Consider the following 21,851-nt stretch of genomic DNA (forward strand, 5'->3'; position numbering starts at 1 on the left):
GAATAAAGGGGTAGAAAAAAAAAAAAAAAAACCACACATGGAGCCAGCCTTTACTCTGGTGAGCTGAACCATTTTTATTTCCCTTTCATGCTTTTAATACAAATTCATCAATCAACTGTATGTACACTTATGTACATGAAATACTATCCTGTCCACATAAACAAGAACATGGGTAAATGAAATGCCTGCAACACAACATATCATACCAAATATCAATATCCAAACATACACTTAAAAAAAAAAAAATCAACTGTGCAGGATATTAAGACTTTGCTTTCAAGATTTTGAGCATATAGTGTTTTAGTACAAGTTTGTGTCAATAATATGAAAATGTGAGCAGCAGACTGATCGATTCAACATTTAAAACTGTTTTTTTGTTGTTGTTTTTTTTAAAAAGCAGCTTTTTGCAAAAATGACACAAACATTGATCACAGCTCAAAATAAAACTGTGAAACTTGTGAAACAAATTTGGGTAATCGTCCCATCTCCCGTCATTCATTTGAGCAAGTAACTCTTCAAAGTCACCCAAAAGTGCTGATAACAGAACTTCACACAAACAATTCAGTCTCTATATTTGTTCTCTTGTATTTGCATGAAATGTTACACATTAGGAATTTTTTACAGTAAATGACAAGGCCCACATACAGTGCTTGTTATATAAATTAAGGGTCTCTACACCTATAATATCAGTGTTTTTTGACACCAAATAGGATAAAGAACTTAACAACATACAACTTGTAAACAGAGCTGTTTGAGAATGAAGCAAATGTTTGTGCCTCGTGAGATAAGAGCCTATTTCTTCATTGTTATGATTTTACTTTTAAATGCCTGTATCTATCCCATATGAAGACAATATGTGGCTCTTTAACTCGTCACTCTACATATATCCCTTTGATTAAACATACAGTTGGACAATGCTGATAACCATGAAGGCACTGTGAGGGAACTGGTAAGCTGACACAAGCTGAATCACATGTAGCTCAAATTGCCACGAGATGAATAGTATCTTATTTACACTGAGGCTGTAAATGCACCTCTGAGATGTTCCGCTTCGAAAACGCTCTCAAGAAAAGTTTCATTTACTGGCTGTTGCTTCTGCACAGTCATTGGTTTCAGGTACCACATGGCAGTAAGAATTACTCCTCGCCCTGCCTCCATTTCTGAGACTCCTCCTGGCGTGCATCTGGGTGAATCTGGTTCCTCATCCCACCCAAGACGTTGGAGGTGGCTTCAGTGGCCATAATGAGTGGCTTGACCACTGCAGGAGGGAGCTGGCGGAGAACTCCACCCACTGCACCCGTCATCCCACGCTGCTCGTGCTCCCGAGTGGCTGTGTCATAGATGGTCAAAGCCGTGTCTGTGATCCCCTGTAGATGAAAATAAAATCCTTGTGAGAACAGCCTCTTTCCATTAATGTAATTCAAGTGTTAATATTCTAAATATTACTTTTTACCTCTTTCACCACAGTGTAGGCTTTGGCTACACCTTCCCTCAGGTCAACGGGCTGATGAGCCAGTCCGTAACCGGTGAACCGTTTTATCCTCTTTGTGTCTCTCTCATCGGGCACAGGAGACACCATGTCATAAGCCGTCTCAGCTGCTGCCTAAAGATGACACACACAATACATTGTCTGACGCCTCTTGTTGTCATTAGTATTGAATACAGACTTTTTTACTAACAGTGGAAAGTTTACCTGGATGGTCCGCACCATCCTGTTGGTGAGCTCCAGAGCAGCCATAGCAGTAGAAGTTCCAAATGAGGCAGTGCCGCGCTGAAACCCGCGGACTATTCGACCATCTTTCCTGTACTGCTCAATCGGGAGCCAGACCAAGTCCCTGAATCCTTGAACTGGACATTCATGATAGACAAGCCTGAATCAGTAAGCTCACACACTGTAAATGATTCAATCTATTCAATCTTGAAACTTGTCTACGCCTTGTGCCTATGCCTTTATGTTCATTACGTCTTTTTTTTTTAATGAGAAGCATTTAGCGCATGTAATTGTTATGGTTTATTGTTATGGTTGTTGTTATTACAATTACTATTAAAGCAAGTTGTGAAACACAAGTTAATTTAATAATATCACAACGCTTGTGACTAGGTTATGAACATGTGTTGTACTCACCTAGTTGTACCAGAGAGTGAATGGGTCCTACGCCACCCAGAAGTCCTGGAAGCTGGTTCTTCTTTATGTCATTCAGCCACTCATTTATTGCATAGGAAAACAGCTTATCCACACCTAACAATCTAAAATACAGACAAGTATTAGCTTCCTGGGAAAAGTTATTAGTTCTCTGATTAGTCAATCACACACTTGATGGGCAAGTATTGTGTTGTGTCAATGAAATTTGCTCCATTACTGGCTAAATCAAAGATACCTAACAATAAACCACACAGTGTGATATAATATCTGATATATTATGATGGTAAACATACCCTTGTCTATAGCACAAACGCCTCAGTTTCAGTTCGGAACAATTAAGCTGCGTCAACCCGATGATGATGCCTGCAAATGTTCCCTGAAATACAGCAGTCATGAAATCATTCATAATGCACAGATAAATTAAGTGTGATTTTAATACAAAGCCCCCTTAGAAGACTTACTTGCTCCATTGAAACATGCTTCCCATGGTAATCCAGGCGAATGGGAACCTCAGAGGTAAATCGAAACTCCCTGTTAGGAAAGGAAAACATTACCCAACACCCAAACATTATTTATTCAATTATTATATGCTTTCCTTCTTTAGTTAGTGAACACTGACCTAAAGAAGATGGGCTGGTCTGTGAAGGAAGGGGCAGAGACTTCAATGTCAATCAACTCTTCCCTGCCAGATGTGGAGAAGCCATTGTGGCTCAAACGTCTCTGAGCAGGTACTGAGATGATTGGAGCTGGATCTTGGCTACTACCGGCATGCTTGGAGAAGCTGCAGGAGATCTCTGGGGCAGCAGCTTTTTTTGTTGAAACACAGACAGCTGCAGAACAAAACATTGTCAAGAGTCAGCATTTAAAAGTGAGGCTGATGTTAAAAGAGCAGTAAGCAATTCTGGATCAAGAATAGTTGATTATTGAGTTTTACTCCCTGGTCGTCAAATACCAACACTCTGGGTCTGAATATTGAGCTTTACCTTCTTGAGCAGGCGGTGAGAAAAACTCTACTTCAGTTGCAAGACTGGCAAAGAAGTCCTTCAAGAAGAACAGTGCATCCTTCAAACAAACAAAAAACAAGTCTGTCAAGACATGTTACTGAAGACATATGAGATATCTTTGATACAGTGGAAAAATTCTATATATCTTTTACCTGATCAATATTGAGGCGAAGCGGCATCAGAGAAACACGCAAACAGCACTCCTGTGGAGTCTGGCCTGACTCAGGACACATGTGCAGCGCCTTAACCGTCAGCTAAGACCAAAAGCACAGAAGGAATTATAGCAGGCCAAGACTTGACTGGGTTAATATGAGTGTGTTGCCTTCCTCACCATGTTAGAATGGGCTTTTCGGGGCATTTCCTTGCTAGAATACAAGTAGAGGAACTTGTTCATCTGTGACGTAGCCAGTCTGTCACGAATCTCCAAGTCCTGCACGATGAACACCTGCCGGGAGACTGGCTGATCCATCGCTGGCCCAGAAGCCAGCTGGGACTGTGGGTACACCTCATGCTGAAACCTCACCTAGGAAAACGGTAAAAGGAAACGACCCAAGGTATTTATGTGATCTATGTGAGGGTTAAATAATAAAAATGCATTCCAGGTAAAGAGGAAGTTTACCTTGCTGAGCTGTATCTCCATCAGCACATCAGGGTTCCTTCCTCTTCCACCTCCTGCCCGTCCCGAAGCCTTGGCCTGTCTGACAGGAGTTTGAGAGGGGGAGCTATGAGGTGTAGACCTGCAAGGTGGAGAAAATGACAAAAAAAATTAAACAAGCCTGTTTCCCTTTGAGCACAATTTAAACAGTGTGTGTACAGTTACATAGTGAATGTCTCACCCTCGGCTTCTAGCAGGAGATGCGGTGAAAACCGCGCTCCCAAAGTCTTTCCCGCCATAGAGGTGCCAGATAACGGAGATCTCCTTGATGAGGTAGCGCACCTCTGGGATGGGAAAGTTCATGGCTCCACGGCTGGAATCACTCCCTTCCAAGGGCTGACTGAAGTAATCGTCTTTGATTTCCACAGGGTCTAAAGTAAGCTGCTTTACCACTGGCTCCTGATCAAGATCCTGAAACACATAATGCTTACCAGTGAGCACAAAACAGATTTTCAGTCTCTTTGTTATGTAGCCATAACAGTGTGTAAATATATCCTGACCTCTCCCCGGGACCCTGGTGTCTCCAGGATACAAAAGTCGTCAGTCTCTTGGGCCAGGCTAGGGACAGGAGTGATGAGTGGAGAGTGAAGCATGGGGTAAGTTGGGCTTGAATCTTGGTTAAAATTTCCGCTCTCATCCGGGAACAAGAATAGGTCTGAGCGAGGCGGGTCATGGTCTTGATTCTGCTCCTCATGTGCACCTATAGATGTTTGTAAAAGTATAAAATCTAGTTAAATAAAGCTCATGGAGCTAAACTTTCATCTTTACTGATCAAAGTCTTCACCATTCTGCTGCGGCCCTGCTGGGTGCTGCCCGTCAGTCTCCTCCATCGCTTCACTCATTAGGTCCTGCAACATTTGCTGCTCAGTCTCAGCGAGCAACGAGGTCTGAGATGTGGGCCGGCTAGGAAACTCCACCTGTCAAAAAACACATTCAAGCTGAGTGCGTATGACCCTATTGCAAGTTTGTAACATCGGCATATGCTGTTGCACAGCTGACCTTGGTTCTTTGTGTGGTGCTGCTGTGCTTGGCCTCTGGTTCTGCAGGGGGCAGTAAGTCTCCATAGCTGGCTACATACTGGATGAGGTTCATGAGGGCGGCACAGGAGTCGGAGCATGTTCTGATGTGAATGACATCGCTGGAGCAGCGCAGCTCAAATCTGGGCTCCGACTGTCAATTTGAGAGACAATAAGATGATGTACAAAATTTCCAACCTTATATTCATGAAAGAAAGTTTCAAACATTAATGTTATGTAGTCAGACAACTCTTACCAACTTTCCATCCACCCCAGGTTTGACAGCTGTAATCCGAAGCTCCAATGTTCCCATGTCTACCACTTGGACATAGTCTGACGAAAAACCAAAAGCAAACATAAATCAAAGCTGCATTTAACCCTTTCAAGCAGTTTCTTCGAAATCATCACTGAAGTCAACTTACCACGTGCTAGATTGACAGAGACAGCGTTACTCTTGTCTGAGAGGAACAAAGCCGCTTCGTCCAAAATGATCCTGTGCACAACATATTACACTCAGCAAGGACAACTTTTTCTATAACTTCAGTGCAATCGCGTCATTTTGCGTAAGAGACAAAACCAATAGGCTTTCTATACCTGAGTGTTGAGGAAGAGTGGTCTAAGGAGACACTGCTGGAGATGCTGAAAGTCTCGACGACCAGCAGTGATCGGAGTGGCAGGTAAAGGGGTCTGCCAAGAGAAAAAAAAGCCTCATGACAATACACACACAGACAACAAGAAACTATTTAGGAAGAGTTATGATGTCTGCTTACCTGTAGTCTAGAGAGCAGCTCCACAGGTGTAAATGTAGGGTGGTGACAGACGTAGGAGGGGCGTAACCCAACACAGGCTCATCGGAAACATTCAAAAAGTCAACAATCTGTTGCACAGAAGATTACAAATGTGTGATTTTAATCAATTTTAATTCCCTCAAATGCTCTCTGAACATTTGAAGGAAAAATAGGTTTTGTAAATGTTAGTGAGGTGGTAGCTCAGTCTTGGCCTACCTGGTCATACCAGCCCAGGCTGGGCGGGACCACTCTGTGCTGCAGCGTGGCTCCTCTCACTCCAACAGCAACCAGAAATTCCTGCAAAAGAGAAGCACGCATGACCACAGTGAAAAAAAAAGTGAGCTAACTGATATGCTGAAAACACACAATACGAGAAAGACTTGAATAAAGTATTATGATAAATACACAGTATGTAATTTCTGCAGCTAGGGGTCTCTCAATCAAAACAAAAGATGTCAATAGCATGAGATCATGGGTGTTGCTGTCTTCATTGTTAAACAACCACCACTGCTGATGAAAATCTATCTACATGACTTGGGCAGAAATGGGAATGTATGTACAAAAGACTTTTTTTTACATTTTAATTGAGAAATATTACATATGATGTCTTTAAATCTGTGCTGAAACAGATGCTACTGCACAGGTGTGGCTCCAGGAATAATTCAATAATCAACATATAATCATGCCTGATGTTTCCCAGCAAGAGATGTTGACTCAGCTGCCCATTATTTGACTACAGTGGCAGTACACAAAGGGCCCCACTTAGAAAACAAAGGCATTTACCATGCACTTACATGGCCTGGTCAAAGTTTGGGTTGAAGTAGATCAAGAAAAGTAACTTTACTTTGACAGTAGCCCCATCTACAGGGCAAATGTAGTCATGAAAGTGTCTTTTGATGCTGACAGTTTGCCATGACTGTCTTAGTCAACATATTTCAAACAAATAGCAGGGCTAAAGCTTTGAAGGCTGAAGCTCTGTGAAGCACCCTGCTAGACACTGAACTTGATAAGAGTCACTGTTAATTAAAACTTAAGAAGAGTTTATAACAAAGGCACATTCATGAGGGATAAAGGAACAAGAGGATTAATGTGGTACTGGAATTCCTTCACTTGAGCATCTCTCATACACTGTATGAGTGAGTGAACATCGAAACAAACTAAAATATCTGGTAAGTTAATATTGCTTTATTTACTGGCAAATGTATCGAAAGTATATTATAGAGAACACTTTTCTGAATTGCTGTTGTCCACTGGCAATGCTGGCAGACAAATGATCCACCAAACAATTAAATGCAACAGTGACTCTGGGGTAGCGAATACACGCCGTTTCATTCTTGGGGGTGTCAACTATTCAACAGACAGAATCTATGCAAAGTCGGCGTGGCCTCGGTTACCTTGACATTGCGTTCTGCATTCTGTGATGAGATTTTGACAGCAACAGACACCATGCTGCGGGCCTCCAGACCAATTCCCTCCGAGGGTGTTGAGGATCTCTCAGGAGGTGTTTCTGATTGGTAGATAGTTTGTTCTAACCAGTGGGGATGTGTCCTGCATGGCAACTTGATGTCTGATACAGAGGGGCCTCCATCCACAAGCCCTGAGCAGGTTAACAGAGTGAGACATCAGTGAAAGAGTAGTACATTGACATTAGAAAAGTGCATTGTATAGTAGAGTAGGTCCCATATCACCAAATATCACATAGTGAGTACTTGTAGCTGGTTTACCTTGATGATACATGCAAATACTACTAGTGTGGAAGCAGATGTAGTGTTGGTCTTTATAGCCTTCATACTGCGTCACACTGAACAGCACAGCATTTTTCACCTCCAGCCAAAACTCGCCATGTTTGTTTTTCAGCACAGTTTTATCCTCCTTCTGGAGGAAAGAAGATGGAAACTTAATCCCAACTTCCATCAAACATATTTTATAAAAATGAAACTGTAAGTGATATCAAAAAGGACTTGAGTTTACCTTAGCATTAGTTTGAAGAGCCACCAGACCATGATTGACACTGATGATGACAGAAAACAGGCTCTGGGAGGTCTTGGTCTGTGCTTTGGGCTTTTTCTTCTTGCGAGACCTGTGACCCAGCTCAGAGGCAGGAGAGTAATAATGCATGGTCTCCTCTTCTGACCCACTGGTCTCATCTGAAAGCAAAACGCAAAGCATGTCTATGAAGTGAACCATGATTTCACATTAGACATTCCTATTACTATAATAATAACAGTCTGACGCAGATTAGTGTTTTTTGTCATCTCACCTTCGGGACCAGTAGAGCGGAACTGACTGAAACTGTCCTTGGAGTAAGTGTTGATCAACTGACTGGCGACAGAGAGTCCAACTCCATATGGCATGCTTTCTACTGTCTCCACTGGAGATGGAGCAGTAGGCTCCCACAGCAGCAGGTCATTGTTTATCCTGAAATATTGAGAATATATATTTGTTCTTACAGGACAGGTAGGGGTTAGTATATTGATTAAAGGTATCTTGATTAAAGGAGTCTTGACCACAGCAATTAATTTTGGTTTCAGCTAATTACAAAACATATTTAAACATAAGTGTAAATGTAAAATGTAAATGTTAATTGCTTTCCTGGTGACACCCCGAGCTGTTTTGCTGTAATTTTACTGTCATATTACAAATTACGTACCTGTTGTGTAGTTTTTCATAAAATGCCTTGCTGGGGAGGACTAACTGCACATTGGGGAAACACAACTCAAGGATGAAGCGAGAGTTGTTCATGGTTTTTTCCTGAAACTCCGTCATCTCTGCGACATCACCAGGGATGACCATCTGCAATCAAAAAATATTTTCTAAACATGGGCCTGTCGCCACCTGCTCTGTCAACAGGTTAGGTACGCAAAGCATCTGTCATACATTTGAATACATCATCCACAGGATACCCTCTCGCTTCTGAATGCAAATATATCCACATGCACAAAGTCCACCTGCTTTAGACCAAAACTGTAACACCAATTCTTCAATTAAGCAAATTGAAAAAGGATGTCTTTCAAATATGAGTAAATATGCATGCTACAACATTTCTAATAGTTTAATTTAAGGCATTTGTGCATTGATAACATGTTATTACTGCCTCTGGTCAGAACTGGGTAGATCATAAGATTAAAAATCTATACACCCTGACAATTTCTAAGCCAATACATTTGGTCTCCAGTGCATTTACTTAGTGATTTAAAAGAAAACTGCTACACTTCAACACAAAAATGTTTCATAAAATATACAGTAGTTGGCTGCATATTAACATTCTGAATGTGGCCCTTCAGCCATGACCTACCTCTTCATTCTCATACATAACCCTTCGTGACGAAAAGGGTGATGGTTCTGGCTTCCCAAAGTCACACACATCCTTCAGTGAATGAGCAGCCCCTTCCTCCTCTTCCTCTTCAAGGGAATGGTCCTCAGCCCCCTCATCATCTTCAGCCGTCACCCGCTCGAGGATTGAGTGGACTGCAGTGGGGTTCATCTTCAGCACGACCCTGCTCAAACAGATTATATGTCACTGAGAGATTCTCCCTGAACTGACAGATCAGTTTGAGGTTCGTTAGATAAACTTACCTCGGCCAATCGAATTTTACACTTTCAGATGTTGTCATGTCGCCATCCATGGTGTGGGACACTCTGAGGAACCGGACAGCTGGTTGATCCGGCTCCTCCTGAAACTTCCCTATGCAAAGAAAATAAAGCAGTTAAAGAGCAAGCAAACATCAGAGAGATGTTTAGATTTTTTCCCCTTTAGATCACATACCAATAAGCTCCCTAAAGGTGAGCTCCATTTTGGTTTGGTCAGGAGAGGTGCCTCCCATGAACTCTGTTTTCACTTCCAGGTCCTCAAGCTCCAGGTGGAGAACTTCCTTCTGCAGAGACTTCTTGAACCACGGGCCCCTCTCCTGATCTGAGCGCAGGTCAGGGATGGGGAATCGGACTGCAAGGCCCAGCAATGGGGCGTTCACAGTCAGCGATACATGACAGTTGGTGGGAGTATGGCTGTCATCAAGGAAAACCTCTGTAAAGGCTTTATGCTGTGAAATGAGTTTAAAGAAACACAGAATTACATTATATATAAGTTGAAGAAACAGTGCTACCTTTTTAAAACCAAGTCTAACAGGTCCAGTGTGTAGGATTTAGGGGCAGAAATCAGATATAATATTCTTGTTTTCAGTATTGTATGATCACCTGAAACTAACAATCGTTAGTAAACATTTGATTGCCAAACAAAAAAATATTTTCATCTTAATTAACATTTCTTTGGATGCTCTTACCAAGCTGACATGTTTATTATAGGATGTGTACAAGTGGGAGGCCATCAGCTCTGTGGTAGCCAGCTTCTGAGGTTGTAGCAATGAGTTGAGACGGTCTACGATGCTGATGTCCAGCTCACAGCGCACAGGGCCCAGCTCCACCTGTATCTCAGCTTTCCTGGGAATGGTGCTGAGGCGAACCTGGCCACCCTGTGCAGAGAAGTGAGGGTTGACTAAGCAGAAGCCGGACGATGTGTTTGAGTGTTAAGTGCTAGTGCTGTGGTTTCATGTTGGACTGATAAATGCTGTTACCTGAGGGCCTCTGCGCTCGGCCAGTTTGTAAAGCAGGTGAAGGCAGGTGGTAAGCGGTGCATCAGCACTGGCTGTGGTGTCAAATGTCAGGAGCTGAGGTGTGACAGAGAAACTAGTGAGAAACGCTCCTAATGTCATGCCAGCGGCAATTTTCAGGCGTACTGAATGACTGTGCAGTGTTTAACCAACCAAAGCACAGCGCAATGCAAAATGTGCTTAGCTCAGGCTTGAAACTCTAACCTCAGTGTACTGAATGCCTCTCTGGGAGCCTCCACTGACAGCCTCAGAGGGGAACAGACACTCCAGAAACTCCATCTGATTTAGGGAGACGTCAGTGCTAAAAGTCCGCAGGCTGGATCCCTGAAAGTGCTCATACTTTATCTTCAGGCCCTGAGCCACAAATCTGCAAATATAAGTCCAGATCAGACACACATTCAACACTTCAATTAGATTTCTGTGCCACAATATGCTTTAACAGGAATTGCTGATAAATAAAAGTGCACCTTAGATGGTCATGGGGGCAGGCCTTGTTAAACACTGTCCGAGACTGAAGGAAAGCAGCAGGGGCGAGATGGCCTGGACCCACTGTGCTGAAGAAATGTGCAGCAAGAGGGCCAAGGGGACTGGGAGCAGCATCTGGTGGTGGCAGCGGGTCGATGTGGAGGACTGAGACAGCCAGGCTACTCAACGTTAACTTTAACACCAGCTCTGGCCGTGACTCATCACCGTGGGTTTTGGATGGATGGGCTGAAATACGACAACAGCACATTAACATACAGATACTTAATTTTCACTCTGGTGAAATGAGGGCTGTGTGTTTGTAAAGTCTACTAGAGCCAACTACTTCTCCAGTCAATATCACTGTTTATCATACCTTCAACTACAGATAAAGCTCTTATCAGGAAGATATGCTGATGTAATCTTTGCTTGGAATGACAACCTGCAAACTCCTTTTCTTTACTTAAGCATACGGCCACGAGGGACTAGTTGCATATGAAGAAATAAACTGATATATTGTGATACTTACAAGTCTGTCTCAGTAATTTTTGATGGAGTTGTGAATCCCGAGGCTGCACGGGAGTTTCATTAGTCTGCTTTTCTCTTTGTCGTGGTACATCCATGTAATCATCCCACAGAGCCTACAAAACACAGATACACAGATATGATCTGATGTACAACACAAACTCAAACACCCATAGTGAAAATAGATCATTGATAAACAGTGGGAGAAGGCATGGTAAAGTTGAATCAATTACAAGCTTAAAGACGGGTCTTTCAAGATGCAATGAATTTACACATTGATTATGATTGTGATCCCGTGAACTAAAAATAGTATTTCCCATCTATTTTTTCCACTTAACATGAACATGAATTTCCTTCCTTTGTGTGCTTCCTTCCTTGAAGACCTTTAAGTTATTAAACAAATATAATATGCTACATATAAAAAGGACTCCGGCATTGTAAAATGTGAAGGTGAATTTGTTTTTTGTTTTTTTCTGTTGTCCATTTACCTGTTTGTACATATGTATACTGTATGTCCACGTCTACAATAAAGTAAGGGAAAAGAAAAGGGTACAGTAACCAGACCACCAGACTACGGTGCTCACCTTCATTAAATTTCAATGTGTTGTGATGATTCAAGCCAAAGACAGAGGACTTACTGTTGCATTTCCAGAGGGAGACTCCCCTGGGGAGGCAGAGTAGTTGCTATTAAGCGACAAATCCAAGTCAACCGTGGGTGGTTCACCCAGAGGAGGAAGGGATGACAAGCTGTGAGACATGTCCATGTCTGCCATGGAGAAGAACACATCATCTACACCACCCACGGATATGTTTAAAAAAGATAATAGGAAAGGACAAAGAAAGAACAAATTTCATTAGATAGATGCAACCATGACTTCTCAGAAAGGTCAGCGGTTAGAGAATGGTGTTTGAGTCCAACCTCGACTAGACACAGTTCTGGTGGTCTGGCTCTCAAAGAGATCAGGGTCTGTTCCCGGCACGGTGGTATCCTTTTTTAGACAGCGGTTCAGTTCCATGTGGAGGCGATACTCATCCTCCTGCTGTATGGGTCGGCTCTTTCTATCCTTAGCCCACTCCTGTGTACCTTCACACAAAGAATAAGAAATACTCTTTTCACTCTATTTCCGAATAATGAATTGCTCATGTTCCCTATGATCTACCAACAGAGGGGTGCTCACCTCCACCAGAGAAAGCTCCAAACAAGTCCAGAAGAAGATGAACTTGGCGTGGGGACAGTAGAATAAGAAGTGTATCAATATGTCCAACAACATCCAGCTGAAACGAAACATGCAAAACACCCTCATTAATACCTATTACCAATAGTTCATAATAGTGAGGACCGTTTTTTCAGAGAATCTTTCATAATTAAGAAATGGTTTGTTTACCTTTGCTCCAGGCATTGCCAAGTTGTTTTTCAGAGTGAGGGACAACTCTATTTTACCACCGAGGCTCCCAACCTGCACAGGTTCAAAGGGTGTTGTCGAGGATACAGGCTCTGTGAACTGGGGATGAGGCTCACATATTATTTTTGGATTCCAGCTGGGGGAGAGCTTTGGCTCAGTTTCCTGCAAAATAAGAGATATGTATTTTCAAAAAAGGCTTAAACGCACGATTCTTTTATGCCATTTCTTTAAAGACTCTCTACACCAACCGTTGGAGTGGGGGAAGTTTTACAACCAGCACGGGACACATCTGAGAACTCATCCCAAAATACGCTGATGCCTTCCATCTGCAGGTTTTTATGTGCAAATGTGGTTGGCTGATGCACATTAACATTTGAAGTCTCCTCGTCCGTTTCATCGCAGTAAACAATCCTGCAAAGATCCATGGAACAAAATTATCTTAACGCAATGCACGTACTTCATATAAGGGACATCTATATTCAATATTCAATAGTATATTGTCATCCCTTTCTCCTCTTAGAATATTTTTGCCTGTCATCCCACTGACTGTCCACACTTACTTGTTGATCCGAATCTCAAGGGCAATCCCAGTTTTAGAATTTTCTGGAATGTGTTCGACTCTGAGAACAGTATCCAAAAATGTCACTTTTACTCTTCTCAGAACTGCAAAGAGAGGAAATTAAAAGAAATTACTTTACATAATATTTGGCTGGTAAATATTCTTAAAATGTTGCTGAACAGTTGAGACATAATGTACCTGTTTCTATCGTTTCTGCAAACTTCTCTAATCCCTCAAAAGGCTGAAAGCTCTCCCCCATATCGTCGGTGAGTTTCTGGCTCAGACATTCTTTGGCAAGCTGCATGCTGCTTGTCATGAAACTGGACCAGTACATGGGCTCAGTGCCAGATGCTGGAAGAACAGCCAGTTGTGACAGTCATTTAGTTTTCAGTAAATTTACTCATCAACTTTTGCAAGTGTAACAACAACTTTTGCATTCATGTAAACACTTTTTCACAGATGGTGTTGTAGTGGCACATCACAGAGTCTCTCCTCACCTATTCTTGGTCTTGGTCTGAGCACCATCTCCAACCCCTTGACCTCTAGTGCACAGTTTTCATGCAGGAGTGCTGCCCATGGGACGGTTAGAGAAATTGTCTGGATGAACCCCGCGATTACCTCAAAAGGGGCATCTGCCGTCTCTAGGAGCTCATTGAGTGACTGAGGAACAAGAAATAATGCTGTAGCTCTTCTCATTCATGTGGATTCAGTTCAAATAAAATTAATTAATCAAAGACACAAACATACCCATTTATCCAATGGCACTTGTGCAAGTGATCCAGTGCCTTGATAGAGGTCTAAACTGAGCTGATCCAAGCTCAGCTTCTCCTGCAGAAAGTTGCCCAGGTATCGATGCAGGAGGTACCTGCAGGCACGCTTCTTGATGGACTCCGAAAAAGGCCACGGCATCTTAATTTGATAGGTGGACAGTACACAGGGTAATCAAATGGATCTCGAGGCTCTGCAACCGGAATGCTATACCTACTTAAACGGCTTTGAATTAATCACTGGCGTTACAGTCGTGTCATCCTGTCGACTTAAAGACATGGAGAAATCGTGAGCTCAAACACCCTTCACATCCCAAGATTAGGGACACTTTGGAGGATGTGTTGACACTCGGGGATATGTGAGGAAAGTGGTCCGACTCCAGTTTGCTGCGCCTATGGAAAGACACATATGGTGCCCTGTTTGTAATTGTACACTGGACACAACATGAGACTTGGCACGAAATGTCTACAACACAGTCGACAACAACAAGCTTCAGTAATGCGTCAGTTTAACACAGAAACTTATTTAAATTGCTCCTGAGTGACGTTTGTAATATAGTTACATAAAATGTCCTAATGATGTTATTGTTGTCCTAGCGCTAAGCCTTATTTTGTCCCCATTCTAGAGCCGGTATAAACTAGCCAAACACACTTGCGAAATAACTATTAGCATGCCCCCAGACCAGTCGCTAGCTACCCTTAGCTATGTTTACCTAAACAGGGCTGTCATCGTTGTCAAGTGACGGGAGCTGCGCTTTGACTTCTGGCTAGACAAAGGCATGTCACTGGGCTAACTAGCCGGCTAGCAAGTATGAGGCCAGCGAATTTAGCTAGCCACTGCTACAGGCAGAACGAGGAAACAGTAGCATAGCCGGCTAACGTCAGGCTAAGCTGACAGCAGTGCATGTTTGCTAGCTAGCTAGCTAGCTAAACTCAAATCCAACATTTCTCAAATGTACCCACACATGTAAAGACGTATGCTGACACAAAAAACCAAAAACACTACACATATATACAGCAGCGCGGTGTGCCGACATGCATGAGTAAGCAAACAGAGTTGAAGATATGAATGCAGCTCATAAGTTACCTTCTGACTGAGTTGTTTACAAACACTTTCATGACTCCGCACCAATTGAGCCTACACACTCCGGGGGCGGGATTAGCCGATGACGTCACAACATGGCGGAACTGCGTGGTCCGTGGGACAATTTACTGGGTCAGGATTTCATTTAGGTAGTTGTTCAGTCACGAAGCACATAAAATAGAAACAGGGGGGCGGCGTGAATTTTTGTCAGTCTCTGGTTGTCCACATTTTTGAGCCTCAGAAGTGATCTACCTGTCGTTGGTCAGCGCTCATCGGACTGATCCTTCCCCACTTGAGGAGAGCTCCGAGTGGGCTGGAAGCTTCCACAAGCCCGGAAGAGCACAACCAGCGAGGAGGTGAGAAAAATGAACGCGGTTTGTTTTAGAAATGATTATTGTAGAATAAATCACATCAAACGTGCTGTGAATCTTTTGTTTATATGAAGTATGCACGTTTTTAGATATAAACAGTGACTGAAATGCGTTTATGGCCCGCAGAGCGGTCAGTGTTGTTGAACCAGTGCAGGAGCTGGATGTTAGTTTTCCCTGAGTTTATCCCAAAATGTTTGACACATTAGCCTTTTAAGTTTGCTACAGTATCGGTCGAGCTAATTACCAGTGTGCTGATTAGCCGAATAACCGCGTTTGCATGACATTTATACAATATTAATGATGATCAATGATGTCTGGAGGAGGGACAGCAACCAGCTATGTTTTTCCTCAGCCTCCTACTCAAGAAGGAGTCCTCAGGATGTCGCTGTCAGGCCGCTTTTGAAAGTATAAATCAACATGTCGCGATAGAAAGTAACTAAGTATATTTACTCAAGTGCTGCATTTCAGTGCAAAGTTGGAAGTATTTGAGTATTTCCATGTCATGCGACTTTATATTTCTACCTCAGTGAGTCATTTTTGTATTTACTTCACTAAATTTATCTAATTACTTATTAACAAATGTAGATATTTACATAATATTTTATACAACGCTTAAAACACACCATTGCTGCATTAAAACCTGCAATTTACCTAAAACTTACAATTACAGCAGTACAATTTGCTGATGATGTTTAATATGTCACTGCAGTGCTTTTGCTTGTAATTGATTACGTATCTTTTACTGAAGCAAAGGATCGAAACACATCCTCCTCTACTGAATGGAGGTGAATGTGCCAGTAGGTCTTCAACTATAGATCAATCTGCCGATTTGTTGATTAGCACAATTCAGCACTGAGGGTTCATTCTTGAAAACCTAAGACATTGCAGGTGTCTATTCTTATCTTTATCTAAGTCTCATCTGCCTAATATAATTGTAAAAATGGACAGTGGGATTTTGTTATGGTTCAGGCAACTTGGAGCCTTAACTGGTGCTGTGTGTTGCTTTAATATGTAATTACAAAGACATGAACAATGATAATACGTCTCCCATAAAAATGACAGATCTACTTGTTGTACCTGTAGCATCCTGATTCGGTTGAGTCAATAAGGTGGAAGGAACAGGTTTAGCAAAGGTTGATGTGTGTTTTCACAATCAGCCGTCGTTACTGAGCGCTCATTGCCCATAAAGGCATCCAGCCAGCAGAATCAACAATGACACAGCCAGATGTGAGCGAAGAGGCCTCAGCTGACAGGCAGGAGTCTCATACAGGAATGCACCACAGACTGCCCCGAGGCATCAATGGAGCGAAACAAGATTCCACTTGTTCAACAAATGCACCAAAATATTACGTCCTGATGGACATGAAGTCTGATGTGAGCTTGAAATATATCTATTTTGAAAACACTAATACAGTTAAATTCAATACCTTAGATAAGCAAATGTGCACAGTTTGATAACAGTCTGTCTTAATACCTTTAAACTGGTATACTGCTGCAACACCTACATCTGAATGATGGACAGTAACACTAAAAACCTAGCAGGTGGACACCAGTGCAGCACTGTATTCATCATAAAACTTGTTTGTGTGTTTTTATGTAGGGAAGAAGGAAGTGTCTCTCATAGCAGATGCTATATACTTAAATTAGTCCACTTAGCACAAAAAAACTCACAGAACAATTCGATGCACATTTGTTTCAGTTCTGCTTTTTTTTTTACCTTTCAGAAACATGTCGAGATATACCGTCACTGCAAGCTGAACCACAACCCTGCTAACCCTGGACAAATATATATGTATAAAGGTTTATGACCAGAAGTTACAGGTGTAGTTAAAATACATTCTTTTACTTAATTACTGTGTCAGTGTAGATAATACGTGGCAGGAGTGTTAAGTCCAATGAGTACATCTTGTTTCCATGACAGTCGAGAGCAGTGTGTGTCATGGAGATCTCCGTCAGCAGGTTTTAATAGCACACAGTAACATCTGGGCTTCAGCTGAGTCATTAATGTTGTTCTGTTTTAGGGGATGGAGATAGACTGCCAGCCCGAGGAAGCCATCGTCTCTTCATTTGATGAGGACTGTGTCGTGCTCGGTGACGTCAAGGACATGAGATTGGAAGCAGAAGCGGTGGTCAATGATGTACTTTTTGCTGTCTCTGAAATGCACGTGTCACAAAATCTTGACAGTGCATCAGACGTAGCCTACATAAACGTGGAAACAAGGGAGGGAAACCGGTACTGTCTGGAGCTCACAGAGGCAGGACTAAGGGTAAGGTGTAACGATTAATCGATTAGTTGTCATCTATTAAATTAATCACAGACTATTTTCATCATCTTGGGTTTTGTCACAGTGGTTTCTAGTTTGTGCATGTTTCAGACCCCAAACGATGCTGATTTTGACAATAAATCATTTCCCAAACAGGTGGTGGGCTACGCCTTCGATCAAGTGGACGAGGATTTGAGCACCCAGTACCACGAGACTGTTTACTCGCTACTGGACAAGCTGAGTCCCGGTTACAGAGAAGCCTTTGGCAATGCTTTGCTCCAGCGGTTGGAGAGACTGAAGCAAAACGGACAATAAAACAGGACCAAGATGCTGCAAGAGCTGTACAAGTGGAAGGGAGGTTGATGATGTGGGTGTATTTGGATATGAGCCAACCATAACCAAGTCTGCTCAAATATTATAGCCTATTATGTGATGTCCACCTGCCTAGCTACCACTACAATGAGGGGTACCCTGCCCTATCGACTTTGCTTTGTTCTGACCTTCATATCATTGAATGACTTCATGTTAGTTAACTTTAGTGACTGCTAGGGATTGGCTGTATGGGCTCTTTTGCAACATTGTGTGTTGACTTCAACTGTGGAAAGATCTTCCCGCTTCCACACGCTACACATTTGTACCTGTGCAGTGTTTGAGGATTCTGCACCTTTTTGTACTCATTGCTATGATCTGAGAAAAAGAAAGCAAGTTATGTGAATTACTGATCCCACCTCTGCCTCGCTTGCACTAAAGCTGTGACCCGATAACTGATCCAATATACACAACTTGTTCGTTTTTCGGCAGGTGACTCAGTGAAAGAGCCAAAGCTGTATTCTTTCAGTGCAACTCATACATGCTGCCTTAATGACTGACTTTTGGTTAGAAAAGTACATTTTGTATTGAAGATAATGGGGTTGTCCTCACATGGATAATGAGGTCAGAATCTTATTTGAAAGGTTTGATGTCACAAACCAATTATCAAGTTAATTGTTTGGGATTTATCTTTGTTTCTCGTCCATACAGTGCATTGCAACTCAAGCTTGCATTTCAAACTGTTGCTTAAAATTTCAAGGCTATCCTCGTGGTTTAAAATACTTTTTGTATTGGTTTTATCTAACTTTTGGTTCATTTTGTCAGAATGCACAGCCGTTTATTAGACTTGTACTGGACTTTTGAACTGCTTTTCAATATTGGTTTATTGTGTATATGACCTGATTATGAGCTTGTGAGCGTCGGTGTTGTGAAATCTAAGAAAACATGTTACCTTTGCATTCACAGATATTCCTTGCTGGCCTTTGCTCAGACCAATAAAATTCTCAGAATTCAAACTCAATTTCTCTTTTTTTTTTTAAACTTCAATGACAATGTCTGACAGTAGACAAGATATTAGTCCAAGGTTTTCAAGTTGATGTTTACGCTCATCTTGCAAGGCAACTTTCTTTGAAAGAAAACAAATTTAGTCTCCTGCCCACTGCTCAGCCAGTGACCGCAACATCATGCGCTGCTTTTGAGGAAGTGAAAAGTTCAGCTGCAATATTCAGAGTAACAAGTTCATTGCTGGAGTTGGAAATTGCCCTTATAGCAAAAGTTTTACTATCAAAATATGTTATTGTAAAAATTCACACATGATGCAATGTGGATACATATTAGATATCTTTTATTAGAATTTCATTTTCATATCCAAGCTTGTATGTCTTACAGTAGTACACGGTCAGTAAGAAATATTACAAAAGTTTACGCAAAAACAACAAGTATTGCATGTAATTTTTCTGACTACACAGCAGCCAGTAAGTCAGACAAGACAGTTGCACTGTAGGGGAATGTAGTTCAGTCATTCAAACAAACCACATTATTCCACAGCTCTTAAAACTGACTGTTATGAAGATCGCAGCAAATATCAGAATTTAAGGTGTGCGGCAAAGTCTTGCAAACTATTGAAAGACGTACATCTTAAAAATAATTTGGGTGAATGATTAAAATGAGATCTTGACCGGAGTCATTTCCATTCTTTAGATTTTTACTCAAAGTTGAATCCCTTTTAAAAAAAACAAAAATAAACAAAACAGAAACACACTTGCAAGTCTGAGGTAATGTTGCTAGTTTAGCTCACAATCTGGACTGGGAACCTGATGCAGAACAAGTCTTTTTTGTCGTCGTCTCTCAGTTCCCACTCCACAGTCAGCTTTATCTAGAAATACAGAAGAGACATTAGTGAACAAGGTGTGCTTTATATCGCTTACATGTAAAGAGGAAGTGAAAGAAAACAAAAATACACATCTTTTAAAAAAAACGTTACAAAATCCTCTTGTAGATTGGTCTGTCATGTTTGGTTGAGGCATACAGTAGAAATACTTACCCAGTATGGAGAAGTGGTGCAACTGTTTGCACACTCCTACTAATCTGGTTACATTTAAATAAAACCAGCTAAGAGCATTGTTGTTGATGTCACATGGAGTACTTACAGCTGGATACTCAGTCTTCACTGGAAGGGAGTTCAAATAGTGATAGCTCTGCTGCTTCTGGATGGGACACTGAATTCCAGATTGGCAGCCATCATCCTTGGGAATAGGGAAGGGGACGGGAACTCCAGCAATAATGCCGTGAACCACAGCCTTGCTTGTCTGGCTTGCCACAGCTACGACCGAAAATATGACAGTGAGATCGAAAGTTTAAGGAAAATGCATTTATATACACACACATTTCTGACTGAAGCATTTTTACAATACAGTATATAGCCTCCTTACCACTGTTGAATGTCACGTTGACACTGTAGGCCTGTCCTTTGTGTAGCTGGCATGGCTGACTGGGACATGGGTCAATATCCACCATGGACACTTTACCAGAAGTTGAGCCTGAAGAGAAACAAGAGGAAACAAATTAAATATGGTTTTAATGAGATTCCATTTTAAGCACACAAGAAAACCGAGTAGTTTGCAATGTACTTCCAGATTACGCCAAAGCACAGAAGGATGCAAAGAGAATGAAAGACATTATAGTCTGCTTGAATTTGTGTAAATACTTTTCACTTAAGTGGAAAGTTGAATACTTGCTTAATCTGAAAATACTCAGATAGTAGGTAGTCTTTAAGTTACCTAATATCAAAACCATTTGGCCCAGCCCTACTCATTGTTTCACTGCATACAGCGATGAGTAAGGAATCTCGTGGCTCTGGAGGAAGCTCTCCATAGTCTGCAAAAAATAACCCTGATGTCAGGCGGTTTAATGAAAGAAACTGTCGAGTGGCATTATGGGAAATGTAGGGACCAGCATTTTCTTTAACTTCTCATCTGTTAAAGACTAAAAGTCAGTACATTTTGTACCGTTTCAGTTTTGTTTTTTTTAAAAAGGCGCAGTGCAAAAAAGAAAGGAAAAAAAACAAACTAGGGACTTTCCTTGGTGAATACTTTCTTTGTCAAATGACACTCACCTGGAGTGCCATTTGACCAATAGGGAAAGCCCTTATTAAAACACTGAAAAACCACAAAAGGTGAGCTCATGTGGGAGGTGTTAATGTGCAGGTGCATCACTCAAGTGTGTTCAGGGACAGCGTATATTTGCAGGACATATGTAGATCCAGGAATGAAACGGGCCAATTAGTTGTGAAAGACAGAAAATGACTTGACAATTTTGATAGGCAATTAACATGGCCATTTAACATACAGAGAAGTGGCTACATTTTCTCAAAGACGGGCGAGTGAAACTTACCGCAGTCTATGAATTTCACCGGAGTGGCACAGGTGAATCCAATCAGGCAGAACACAACGATAAAGCCAGTCCGGACATCCATGTTTCTTTGTGTGTGTTGTGTGACTCTAAAAATGAGGAAATATCTATTACACAACATGGATACACATCAGACGAGTCTGACTGAGCAGTATTGAACCAGATGACTTCTTGTTTGTTTCCCCGAATGGCCCCCATGTGTGGCAGTGATTACAAAGTTTAACACACCCGAAAATAAATGATCTTCGACTGCCTGATATTAAGGAAACGACACAAACAGTAAATCTTCTAGTTAGCATAGTACATAGAAGTAAAATGGACAAAAAGTACCTTTTCATGCGCTTTCGTCGGCTTCCGAAATGACAACGATGACCGCCCCGCACCTTTTATGTCGTCGTATCACGAGCTTCGAGTAACGCCTATTTATTAGCAGGAGATTTTGTTTTTTTAAGCCCGGAGTTCAACCTGTCAGGAAACTCCCTC

General features: G+C 41.9%; 3 protein-coding genes across 5 annotated transcripts; 1 reads left to right on the plus strand and 2 right to left on the minus strand.

The window, feature by feature from the left end:
- Positions 1-49: 49 nt before the first annotated feature.
- atg2b (autophagy related 2B) lies at positions 50-15,080 on the minus strand. 2 transcript variants are annotated; one of them, XM_084381264.1, is made up of 44 exons: positions 15,017-15,080; positions 14,180-14,322; positions 13,910-14,071; positions 13,660-13,822; positions 13,361-13,513; positions 13,164-13,266; positions 12,852-13,014; positions 12,586-12,765; positions 12,379-12,475; positions 12,120-12,284; positions 11,839-11,990; positions 11,205-11,316; positions 10,681-10,924; positions 10,418-10,580; positions 10,178-10,270; positions 9,887-10,075; positions 9,373-9,646; positions 9,183-9,291; positions 8,902-9,103; positions 8,257-8,399; positions 7,867-8,024; positions 7,578-7,753; positions 7,331-7,481; positions 7,001-7,203; positions 5,823-5,903; positions 5,589-5,695; positions 5,413-5,505; positions 5,241-5,311; positions 5,075-5,151; positions 4,802-4,972; positions 4,587-4,719; positions 4,303-4,502; positions 3,984-4,213; positions 3,767-3,884; positions 3,479-3,670; positions 3,300-3,401; positions 3,127-3,205; positions 2,763-2,973; positions 2,605-2,674; positions 2,437-2,519; positions 2,126-2,247; positions 1,694-1,848; positions 1,454-1,603; positions 50-1,367 (listed from the first exon to the last, which is right to left on the minus strand). In XM_084381264.1, the coding sequence occupies exons 2-44, from the start codon at positions 14,207-14,209 to the stop codon at positions 1,137-1,139; spliced, it is 6,261 nt and encodes a 2,086-aa protein (XP_084237390.1). In that variant the 5' UTR covers positions 14,210-14,322; positions 15,017-15,080; the 3' UTR covers positions 50-1,136. The 2 variants fall into 2 exon arrangements, with proteins under 2 accessions (XP_084237390.1, XP_084237391.1); XM_084381265.1 differs by lacking the exon at positions 14,180-14,322 and having other exon boundaries at positions 15,017-15,061.
- A 56-nt stretch (positions 15,081-15,136) lies between these two features.
- Positions 15,137-18,978, plus strand: gskip (gsk3b interacting protein). Its single transcript, XM_084381266.1, has 3 exons — positions 15,137-15,369; positions 17,406-17,651; positions 17,805-18,978. Exons 2-3 carry the CDS (start codon positions 17,409-17,411, stop codon positions 17,961-17,963), a joined length of 402 nt encoding a protein of 133 aa, XP_084237392.1. The 5' UTR covers positions 15,137-15,369; positions 17,406-17,408; the 3' UTR covers positions 17,964-18,978.
- Positions 18,979-19,285: 307 nt separating this feature from the next.
- LOC311273633 (NPC intracellular cholesterol transporter 2-like) lies at positions 19,286-21,827 on the minus strand. Of its 2 annotated transcripts, none has more exons than XM_084380769.1 (5): positions 21,699-21,827; positions 21,351-21,457; positions 20,390-20,497; positions 20,108-20,280; positions 19,286-19,833 (listed from the first exon to the last, which is right to left on the minus strand). In XM_084380769.1, the coding sequence occupies exons 1-5, from the start codon at positions 21,704-21,706 to the stop codon at positions 19,747-19,749; spliced, it is 483 nt and encodes a 160-aa protein (XP_084236895.1). In that variant the 5' UTR covers positions 21,707-21,827; the 3' UTR covers positions 19,286-19,746. The 2 variants fall into 2 exon arrangements, with proteins under 2 accessions (XP_084236895.1, XP_084236894.1); XM_084380768.1 differs by lacking the exon at positions 21,699-21,827 and adding an exon at positions 21,597-21,620.
- Between the last annotated feature and the right edge of the window lie 24 nt (positions 21,828-21,851).

This window comes from Pagrus pagrus, assembly GCF_965226575.1.
Source record: "Pagrus pagrus genome assembly, chromosome: 18".
Taxonomy (NCBI): domain Eukaryota; kingdom Metazoa; phylum Chordata; class Actinopteri; order Spariformes; family Sparidae; genus Pagrus; species Pagrus pagrus.

Bases quoted from the DNA above. Each gene is read 5' to 3' on its own strand.
- LOC311273633 (XM_084380769.1), bottom strand. The intron at 20,498-21,350 runs GTAAGTTTCACT...GTTTCTCTTCAG, and splicing joins GGTGAAATTCATAGACTGCG to GCTCAACTTCTGGTAAAGTG. The intron at 19,834-20,107 runs GTAAGTACTCCA...CTGTATTTCTAG, and splicing joins TGAAGACTGAGTATCCAGCT to ATAAAGCTGACTGTGGAGTG.
- gskip (XM_084381266.1), top strand. From the start codon at position 17,409: ATGGAGATAGACTGCCAGCCCGAGGAAGCCATCGTCTCTTCATTTGAT. The intron at 17,652-17,804 runs GTAAGGTGTAAC...TTTCCCAAACAG, and splicing joins TCACAGAGGCAGGACTAAGG to GTGGTGGGCTACGCCTTCGA.
- atg2b (XM_084381264.1), bottom strand. From the start codon at position 14,209: ATGTCTTTAAGTCGACAGGATGACACGACT. The intron at 5,696-5,822 runs GTAGGCCAAGAC...TCTGTGCAACAG, and splicing joins GCCTGGGCTGGTATGACCAG to ATTGTTGACTTTTTGAATGT. The intron at 3,885-3,983 runs GTGAGACATTCA...TCCACCTTGCAG, and splicing joins TCTCCTGCTAGAAGCCGAGG to GTCTACACCTCATAGCTCCC.